At 41.9% G+C, this 10,505-nt stretch overlaps 2 protein-coding genes and 1 non-coding gene across 8 annotated transcripts; 1 reads left to right on the top strand and 2 right to left on the bottom strand.

Moving 5' to 3' along the window:
* Window positions 1–899: 899 nt before the first annotated feature.
* On the bottom strand, window positions 900–4,923 carry LOC119116536 (protein L-Myc-1b-like). Of its 6 annotated transcripts, none has more exons than XM_037241975.1 (5): window positions 4,806–4,923; window positions 3,949–4,500; window positions 3,520–3,532; window positions 3,169–3,171; window positions 900–2,186 (listed from the first exon to the last, which is right to left on the bottom strand). In XM_037241975.1, exons 2-5 carry the CDS (start codon window positions 4,436–4,438, stop codon window positions 1,613–1,615), a joined length of 1,080 nt encoding a protein of 359 aa, XP_037097870.1. In that variant the 5' UTR covers window positions 4,439–4,500; window positions 4,806–4,923; the 3' UTR covers window positions 900–1,612. The 6 variants fall into 6 exon arrangements, with proteins under 6 accessions (XP_037097870.1, XP_037097871.1, XP_037097872.1 ...); XM_037241976.1 differs by having other exon boundaries at window positions 3,949–4,445; window positions 4,806–4,903; XM_037241977.1 differs by lacking the exon at window positions 3,169–3,171 and having other exon boundaries at window positions 3,949–4,912.
* Window positions 4,924–7,718: 2,795 nt separating this feature from the next.
* On the bottom strand, window positions 7,719–7,792 carry trnai-aau. Its single transcript has one exon. It is a non-coding gene; the product is annotated as a tRNA-Ile (tRNA).
* Window positions 7,793–7,922: 130 nt separating this feature from the next.
* On the top strand, window positions 7,923–10,504 carry zpcx (zona pellucida protein C). Its single transcript, XM_037241659.1, has 9 exons — window positions 7,923–7,927; window positions 8,206–8,548; window positions 8,625–8,737; window positions 9,020–9,126; window positions 9,191–9,365; window positions 9,441–9,558; window positions 9,613–9,692; window positions 9,765–9,853; window positions 9,915–10,504. The coding sequence occupies exons 1-9, from the start codon at window positions 7,923–7,925 to the stop codon at window positions 10,442–10,444; spliced, it is 1,560 nt and encodes a 519-aa protein (XP_037097554.1). The 3' UTR covers window positions 10,445–10,504.
* Window position 10,505: the final 1 nt, after the last annotated feature.

Here is a 10,505-nt window from a genome sequence, read left to right as displayed (position 1 = left end):
GGAGTGCAGGGTGTGTCATGCTCGTCCATCAGGCTGTACCTGAACAAAACTGTGCAACTGACTGTGAATTCCTCAGCCAGAATCAGCCAGGCTTGCTGGGACTCGTCTGCGGGGTCATCAACACGGTCATCCAACATACAGAGAACCTTAGAGCAACTAACTCTCGTCAATGCAGTCTTCCTACATTAGGAGCGGAATTATGACAAAGTGCAAGAAGTTCTTAAGTACAATGATTCTGACTGGACCCAGAAGTGTGCTAGCAGTCGACCGCGACTTACTGGCTTTATTGAATGCATGGTCTTCGTTGTTTTTAGCTTCTGTAAAAGTGGGTCATGTTTCGGCAACAATAGGATAACGCAGTTGAGAAATGGACGCAGAGGTCCAGATTGACACCACGCCACTCCCTGGAGTGTAACAGATGAGAGAGAAAAATCAATGCAGTAGCTACAGCAGCTAGGAGAACTCACAGCGTAGTCAAGGGTAAGTTTCAAGGGCAGGCTGTCTAACGTTGTGTTGGCCAGCTGCTTTGCAATGTACTAACACTAGACTAGTGACTCAGAAGGCTTTGTTCCTCTTGGATCTGTTCAACAAACAGCTGACAAAAGGTTGCCGTTTCTTCAGTTGAAATTGGCCGTTAAACACCTATGTAGATATTGGATTAAAAAAAGATATTTGCATCAAGAGTAATTTACATTAACAATGTAGGGTGTATTCCTGATTAGTTTAAGATGATCCTCATTGAAAAAAAAAAAAGTAATTTTAAATAAATAAAAGGAGGGAAATTTCAAAGCAACCCGAAAGTTTTGAATGGTAGAGCAGATTTGCTTTGCTTTTGAGAATATATTTAAGAAAAAAAAAGGTCTACCAATATTTTGGGTGAAAAAAAGAACAGCTTCACATTTGGTTGCAAATAAGGTATCAAAATTTAATGTTGCTTTTGAATGCACATGTTTAACAAATCAATCAAAACCATCAGATGCATTGATTTTCCAAAGTGACGTGTGAGTATAAAGTACAGCAGTGCAACTTTTTTTTTTTTTTTTAACTCCACATTTTCTTAAACAAAATAGAGGCTCCTTGATGCCCGGTGGGCAATCAAACAGAAAAGTAAAGCTCAGCAGCAACTGATGATTTTTGTTATGCTCCTGCAACAGAGAGCAGGAAGCTATTATTTACTGACAAATGTGAACAGCCACACAAAAATCAAAACAAAAACAACCAGCTCATGCACTCGCACCATACATGGCACTCCATTCGATTATTAATGTGCAATGACGGAATGAATTCATCTCAGCTCATCTCCACACGTACTCTGAATGATGTGTTAAACCGGTTAACACACAATGGAGCATCTCAGCTCCCATCACAGCATATCAGAAAATATCTTCTGCCAAGCTACAAAAATGTTTGCATCATCCTCACTGAAAAACTGTGCAAAACAGGAAAACAAACCCCACTGAGATAACAACCCTTCCATCAATAACAGGCTCAGGGTAACAATTCTGCTACAAAATGTATTTAAAAAAATCAAAAACAAAAACTGGAGGCTGGAGGTTGTCGTATAGTAAAAAATGTGGCTTTGCAAAATTGATTAAAGTTCTTATTTGGAGGTTCACAAACGCTTCAGTGCAGCTAATCTGCGCAGGAGATGATGCTTCCGGGCTTTGAGGCGTTTGCGCTCCTGTTGCTGTTGCTTCTCCTTGGTGTGCAGCTCCTTGAGGTATTCCGTGGCGTGGGTCAGAATGGCAACCTTGGGGGTCTTGGTGGATTCAAGACCTGGGATCTGATCTCGGAGGGCCAAGAACCTGGACTTGAGGTCGTTCCTCCTCTTCCTCTCCAGGTAGTTGTGGTTCTTCCTGCGGTCTACGTCCTCCATGTCAGAGTTCAAGGAGCTTCCCGAAGGTGAGATCGGACGACTGGACGCCGGGCTCGTACGCTTGCTTTGGAACTCCTCCAGGTCATCCTCATCCTCATCATCATCATCATCATAAGCATAATCGTGAGCGTCGGGCTTGGTGTCGGGGGAGCGGGCTGCATAGTTGTGCTGCTGCTGGTGAACCAAGGCGTGGAAGCTTTTAGGGAAGGGGTCCGCACGCACTGTGAGGTTCACTGGCTTGTGGACACTCGCCAGTCGGGCCTGGTTGTGTTTGCTCTCCACCGTGACAACATCAATTTCTTCTTCTTCTGTAAATAATACACAAAAACAACTTTTAGGGGAAAGAAAAATCAATAATTATACAACAGACATCGCGACAGTGATTTTTTTCACACATTGACAAAAAATCCACAACAAATAACATCTGTTTTTATCTCTCTATGCCAATGACGTGTAGTGACAGGCATAACAATTAAATAGTCTTCCACTAAATGTCAGCAAAATTAACTTGGACATCTAACTAATGACACAAACAACAAAGAATTGGCTAATCGTGTGTTGTAGTCAAGACCACACCAACCGAGACCAAGATATTAATTAGAGAGACTAGAGAATTGAAACTGGGATAAGACTTTTGGGGGTCGAGATTGAGACTAAGGCGTCTACCAAAAAAAAAAAAAAAAAGTGTCATTACATTTGCAACAAAAACAAATACAACAACTGAAGTTTGTGCTTAGTGCACACAAGCATCAAATTATAGAAGCCATTGAAACACATCATACATTACTCAGTAAGCTACTTTCACTTTGAAGTGATTTCTCTTTTAAATGGCCTTTGACAATACCATTATAGAGTTTCTATTGTCCTGGAAAAAGCATTTTTAAGCAATATTTGTTATTCAACAAATTTGATGAACCTCCCAAGTAACGCTGACCAAGATTGTTCATTGTTTGTTTTTGTGCTAGCCTGCTTTTGACAGCAAACTTGGGTGTAATATTAAATTGCTGTCAGCTCTGAACGTTGGTCGGAAAACATCGCAGGTATAAAACAATTTCTCAATGTCTTAGAATGTAGTGTTCTGATTTTACCTTTGCCAGTGTGGTTCATTTAATGGTTACTTTACCTGTAAGGCGATGTGTCAGCACCACAATTTGCACGCTGCTATCTTTCCGCTTACATTTTGCTTGGCAGATGAAATCGCTTTGGAAGCCAAATTCAATTACTGGACGAGTTTGTTGACATTGTTCCTTATTTATCTGGCATGCTGCGTCTCGAGTAGTCTTCCCTCTCACTCTCTGTGTGCAGGGGGCGTGGCACTCCACACGACACAGATAAAGTGCAGCACCCGGTTTCTGTGTTTCCCATTGATCAGTTGTACTAGCTTGGTATCAACCAGCCTTGATAAAGAAAAAATTCAAGTCCGCCCTGTCTGACACTGAGGAAAAACGCCTTCGATTTGAGGGGAGATTAACCCTAAAAAGTGGTCTCGAGACCAAGACTGATCTCAATAACTACGCAAGAAATAATTAAACTAAAAAGAGCATGTATGATACTAAATAAGTAAACCACTGAGTATAAATTGAGATCAATAACATGACAACATTAAGTATGAATACTTTTGGTTGTGTGCTGTGCCGCAAGACTCTTCTTGTTCTTCTGGGTTCGAACCACTGGATTAGGAACAGTAACAATCCAATTTAGGTGACAATAGGAAGTGCATTCCAGAGTCAAGCAAGCACATCACTATTTCCCCCACACAGCTTCGAGGCATTGGAGCAGAGAAGAATTTGAGCCTTTGTCATGGACCACAAGGAACATTCATCAGCAATTGTAATGAGTGGACCTGATGGCCAATAGGCGTGCCCCAATTGAGAGACCTGAAAGGTTGATGCTTTTCCATCACAAATCACAGGGGCTCATCCAATCAAATGTAAAACAGAGGTTGCTGAAAGATTGGGGGGGGGGGGGGGGGGTGCAGCCTCGGGACGCATGTGGTACACTCAGTTACGCAATGTTTTCACATTACGTATTGTTAAAAAGAAAATAATTCAGAGGTCAGGCTGCGCCCTTACCGGAAGAGTCAGTCCGAGAATCGGAGCCAGATGACGCTGTTTTCCTGCAGCTAATCGTCGGGTAGGCGAGAACATCCCCAGGGTCAACAAAGTCCGCAGCTGAGAAGCCGAATGATCTGCTTGGCCTCGCGAGGCTCTGCGAACCAGGGCGAGCTGCTGGGGGCTGAGGCGGAGCCGACTGCTTGCCGTGCATGACCTTCTCCAGCGCTTTGCTGGCTGAGAAACTACTCCACATGCAGTCCTGGATGATGATGGAGCTGATGTTGGGGACCGGCCTCTGAATCTCGCACTCGTCTTCCTGAGCCAGGACTCTGGATAGCCAGCCCACGTTGCCGTCCCCGCTCTCCAGAGTCTGGAGGGGAGACGTGGGAGGGGAGGGCAGCAGCTCGAACTTTTTCCAAATGTCCTCGCTTGGAGCGCATGAATTGTAGAAATCCTCTTCGGTATCAAAGTCATTGAAAAAATAGTGCTGGTAACAGTCGTACTCCATTGTTAGGCTGGTGATAAAACAAAGCAAAAATAAAATTCCTCTTTGGGTTTAGTCCTTTGAACCTGAAGGAAACATTGCAGGAAGTTAACCGCTTTGAATTTCCAATTGATTGTGACGGTGACGCCGCAAAACATGAGCATATTGCGCTAAATACTCGAAATAAATTTCCGCGGTAACTACATTTAACTGGAAATGAAGACTGGTCCGTTCAGAACTCGAACGCCACAAACATGCAACGTGCAAAGTTCTCTCAACTCGATCCAAACAAAACTTGCACAAAAGATCGTGCACAACCACAACTCACTGACTCCAAAAAATGCAGGTCAATAAACAAATCCACTGGAAGCGTGCACGGACTAAAACCTACCCGAGCGGTTTTGTCTTTTGTTTTAGTTGTGGCTCGAATAGCCAACAAGTCGCTGGCTGCAGTTCCGCCCCGCGACGAGTACGGAAAGCCACACTATGCGTTTTTCGCGCCAGTAGGAATCCTGTTATATGCACGACCAACGTGTAGGGAGGGGCTACCAAATGGATGCATCAAACTGTCCCCAAATGCTCTGTTGTCTTTTATTTCTTTGTTGTCTTTGTCTTTTATCCACACATGGACTTTTCTTGTACCAATATGTACCAATTTGATTTTTCAGGTTGGCTTAATTTGCCAATATTTCAATGAGTCTTTATTTTGGAATTTGATATATGTTTTGGCCTTTTGTAAAGGTCATATTTTAACAAATTCCTAGAAATGTAGGTTTATTGCAGCTAGCGTAAAGGTATCAAACCTAAGGCCTGGGGGGCCAGATCCGCACCATTTTATGTGGCCCGTGAAAGCAAATCTGTCATGACCCTCGCTAAAATCTTCATCAAAATGTTTTCTCATTTGCAATAAATAATATTTCGAAAGATTTTATTTACAATCACTTGAACAATAATTTGAGAAACTGATATCATTGACATCTGAAAGCTGTGAACGTATCATTTTTTTGTGTAATATATGATAATTTGATGAAACATTTGTTTGGTCTCATCGTCCTCACGGCCCTCCGAAGGAAGCCGCATTTACTAAGTGGCCGTCCACAAAATTAAGTTTGACAGCCTTGAGCTAGCGTATTGATCAGCTTGAATCTTGATCATCACATGACGGTGACACCCCTGTACACCGACTGAATACTGGGCTATGAGATTGAGGCGTTGAAATAACAAACCTTTAACATCTAAATTAAGCAGGTCGATGTAAAAACTATTGGTGGGAAATTGAAGCTTCAGACTTGCTTCATGAACCACTTGTATATTTTTGACTCTTGGAGATTTGGAGACACTAACTTGCCCTTTCTTAAACATAGAAACTTGGTGGCAAATGTGCGCTGAATTATTTAATATGAGTGACACGTCCCAGTTATAAGAGGATGTACACTTGTGCAACCACATATCTCAGTTGTTTATTTCTACTTCCCCTTTTGAAAAGACTCCACCCTTCCATTTTGGTTGCACAGGTTTTAAGGGTGCAAAAGTTTGAAGTGATTTATCTTAGTGTCGTTTTTTGATATCACAAACATCCTGGCATTTTAACAGGGCTGGGCAGATTTTTTATTAACAAATTTCTGACTGGCACTGCCCCCTGCCTCCTCATATCATCACTGTATGCCACCTGAAGTTTATGCATACTGTTTTTCTGTAGCACCTCCACAGGTGGGCAGTATAAATCCGAGTACATATGCTTTAAAAAGTGCTATTTTAACTGAGCACATAGAAAACTTTCAAATAAGCATGTTAGCTTGTCGCATACAAGGGAAAGATAGTTTTATGTCTTCATTATGCCTAATGAATATAATGTTGCTGTTTTTTGCATTGGACGTTGATAGTTGTATTGACAACTCGACATCCAGTCCTACGTTCATTCAAAGGCTTGAATAAATCATCCATATACACATTAAAAAGGCAAGGAGACAAAATGCTGCCATGTCGCACACCGTTATCAACATAAAAGGGAGATAAAATATAAAATACATTTCCCCACTTCACAGACATCATTTGAATCAGCTCAAATTCTATATTATATTTTTAATGGATTTAATGGTAAGATGATAGTATTGATGAAGACAAACTTGTTTTGAAATCCAAACAGACCTGTTTTCTAGCCTACTTTCGTAACATTTTTATTGATGCCAAGGGAAAGAAGAAAACAAGAAAATCTGAAAATTTTATTTTTCCTCAGCTGGAACTTTGTCAGGGTAACAATGCTTAACACTAACAATAGGCCACTCCCTCTGTCACCCCTCCATCCCCTTCAAGTGGCCACTATTGTCTTTTATTGTTATAGTAGCATATGTGTGAGGATACTCAAGAAAGGAACGAGGGGGTGGGTTTCACCTCGGGTGAGCACTCGTGTTAGTCACATGACCCATGGAGGGGTATCACACAGTTGGCAGTAAGGGAATTTGGATGGTTGGATGTGATCATGTTATATACAAGAGGAGCCCTCCTTTTCCCCACGACCTCTGTGACACTCACACTACCCTTTGACCTGTACATCCCGATCCCGAGCAGGTTTCAAAACAGGTCCAGTCAACCAGAGACTATGCAGTTAATGTGAATTATTCACACACGTTTTATTGCTCCCCCGAGAGGTCAAATCACCACCACTCAGACACACCCCAAAAAGAAAGAACAGGCCGGGTAACAGCTTCACCTGCCAAAAATGACATATAGCTGACTTATTTTTTGTCGTCCCATAATTCTTACTATTATTAAATTATGGTTATTATTTCTGACATTTGGGGACCTTTGTAGATTAAATCAGGACTGAAACTCAAAGCCAGTGAGCTCCAAATTCAAATCAACCCCATAAGATTTTTTTCTAATGGATGACAACTTTTTAGGTGTTCTGCTTCCACTGAAAAGAATCAAATAGCTAGTATGTGCTTATTGTATCCAAGACAGCTGGTAGTAGCACGCCGCTTGGTGGCTAACATGCGCAATTACATGCTTGTGAAGACGGGAAAAACGCTCGTCATAAGGGGTAAAAAGAGTTCAAATGTCAATGTACTTTTGTAATTTTGAATTAACCACATGTATATTGAATATAAAATATTGTGAAGATCTCTATATAGATTTGTTGTTCGTAATATATTTAGTATAGTACTACAATCCATTATTTTAACTGGGAAAAAATCATTTTCCGTTTATATTTGGCTGAATTCAATTTAAAAATTCTCACGACGTGCTGAACTGTGTCCTTGGAGTTTCTTTTTAAAGAAAAAACAGGGGTAATGAAAAAAACACATGGCCCGTACGGGGATCGAACCCGCGACCTTGGCGTTATTAGCACCACGCTCTAACCAACTGAGCTAACCGGCCACTATACATGCCACGTTGGTGTGATAGCATTTAGAATACATCAAGTATGGCTGGGACGAGCGACTTACTGAAATGCTAAAACTAAAACCCAGAAAAAAAATCCCAGCTGACATCTAGAAACATATACGTTATGCAGTACTCTCCTGTTCTATCGACTACTTGAGCTAACACATAGACGCCGCCACATCCCAGAATTAACTGTTAAATTAAATTTAAATCGAATTCAATTTATGAAAACCGATACGTAGAAAATACATTTTCAATGCGCATGTAGTTTCCTCCAATAATGATCTTTTTTTTCCACCCATCACCTCTAATAACCTCCAGCTGTGAACGTGCGTGGATTTACGCGCAACGAAAAAAATGACAGCAAAACATCTGTCCACTTTATTTTGTGCTTTTTTACTTTTCAGCCTCGGTTGCTGCAAAACGGGCACTGACGGCTCAACGTCTGCCGTATGGCTAAATCAATCAACTAAACTAGGCACCCCGAAACCCAAACCTAACCCAACCAAACCCACTCGTGTGTTACCAACTATTAAAAACACCGGCTTCGGCTTGACAAACCTTCCAGACGTCTCCGTGACATGCTCCGCGTCCAACTTGCTCGTCCGGGTCAAGCCTTCTTTCTACGGCTTCAGCGCGGATGAGTCGGAGCTCCAACTGGGCCCAAGCTGCAGAAGCAACGGTATCCTGAGACCCTATGGAGATCTGCTCTTCAACTATCCCCTGACGGCGTGTGGCTCCCGGCAAGAGGTAGACCTATATGCATGCATATCCATGGCCACTTTTTGTACTCAGAAATAACAACATATCCCCACCATGACGGCAGTTGCAGCGCGATTTTATTGTCTACAAATTCACTCTCCATTATGAACCTTCAACCGAGAGGTTTCCAAGCGGAGCGTCTCGGATTGACGTCGTCATTCAATGTCGTTATCAAAGGTATGAAGAGGTGACAAGAGTACTCACACTCGTTACTTAAGGAGAAATTAAGTGTAAAAAATAAAATCAATGGCCGTAATTCCTAGCGGCCCAACAATTACCAATTTTCCCAATAGGTAAGACAAACTTGCCAATTAAGCCAAATAAGCCAATTAAGGTACCACATACAACTCAATGTGAAAGTATTTATGAAAAAACAGCTAAAGACATTCAATGATAAAACAAAGAATATTTTTCTATGAGAACTTAACCTACATATATCTCATGCTCTTTTTTGCCAAGGTATGGGCATGTGTACCAATTGGCAGTCAAGCCCACCTGGACCAGTGCAGTTGTGCGTAAAACTCTAAGAGCCAATCCAAATGAGTTTCAAATCAATTTTATGGATGGTATGTCGAAATACAACTTGACATTATGTGCATCATATCACACTAAATAGTGTGTCAAATTCAGATTTATGGAGCACCCCGATCAAAAATCAAGTGTTCCAGCTAGGTCAGAAGGTTAACGTCCAAGTCTCTGCTCCACATCTGCCCACTGGAAGGAAACTGTACATCAGCAGCTGCCACGCTTCACCAGACAGCGAGTCTTCATCATCCCATAAGTACACAATCATTGGGAATTTGGGGTATGGATTGTGTACAGCAGTTTATTATTCCCCCTTAGTGTTCCAATTGTGATGTCATGTTCATGCCATCCACAGTTGCATGCTGGACAGTAAGCGAGACCCCGGAGGGGCTTCTCAGTTCATCTCCCGTGTTCACGGAACCCTGAGATTCTCATTCAAAGCCTTCCAGTTCATTTTTGACCCTGAGAGTGAGGTAAGAATCAGCAGCCATGTCCTTAAGTCAAAAGTGACCCATGTCTGTGTTTAGATCAGCCTTCACTGTCAACTATTTGCTACATCAAAAGAGCCAGGTCCAGCGCAGAAATCATGCACATACAAAGAAGATAGGTGAGATTGAATTCTAAATCAATTTATTCTTCCCCAAGTGGATGGGGTTTATTTTTGATCATCTTTTGTTAGGTGGAAGGCCCTTTTGGGAGATGACTCTATTTGCAAATGCTGTGATTCTCAGTGTGTGAGCTCCAAGTCAAAGAGAACAAGAATGGAAGGTACTCAAGTTATTTTTCTCCTGTGAATGGTTTTAATCCACACGTTTGTTATTTTACAAAGGTTCCGTCAGAAGTGGCTTGATGGTTTCGGATCAGCCGCTTGTTGCAGAGGAAGGCTTCCTGCGTGTCAGAAGACTGAACAATCCTGTACGTGATGTGCTCAGGGATGACATCACATGGCAAAATGAAGACATACTCGAGATTGATGGCAAAGAAGAAACAGAGAGTAAACAGGATTATGGAAGAGAAAGTGTGATTGTAGGAGAAAAGATGAGACATGACACGATTGCCCTTCCGAGTCAAAAGCCTGAAGAGAGAACTTCGAGAGAATTCACAGAGGATGGATCTGGAGATACATTGGAAGGAAGAGATGCCGAACTGGTATTCCAAGAAGATAAAATAAAAGCGGTGAAACACATTTTAGCATCACGAGTCACTCTGCAAAGTGATGCACCACAACTTGATTCCAAAGTTGAAGAAAACTGGAATCGCTCGAATGGGACTGAAGAGACAACAAGAACGAAGTCCTCTGTCGTCCACGATGAGCTGGTAAATGATGAAGAGCCGACTTGGTATTTTACATGGACATAATTTGAATTTCATCAATCATTCCACTCTGCCATCTCAATAAATTTGACAAATACAACAGCAG

This window comes from Syngnathus acus, chromosome 22 (assembly GCF_901709675.1).
Source record: "Syngnathus acus chromosome 22, fSynAcu1.2, whole genome shotgun sequence".
Lineage (NCBI taxonomy): Eukaryota > Metazoa > Chordata > Actinopteri > Syngnathiformes > Syngnathidae > Syngnathus > Syngnathus acus.
This window is presented reverse-complemented; position numbering and strand designations above follow the sequence as displayed.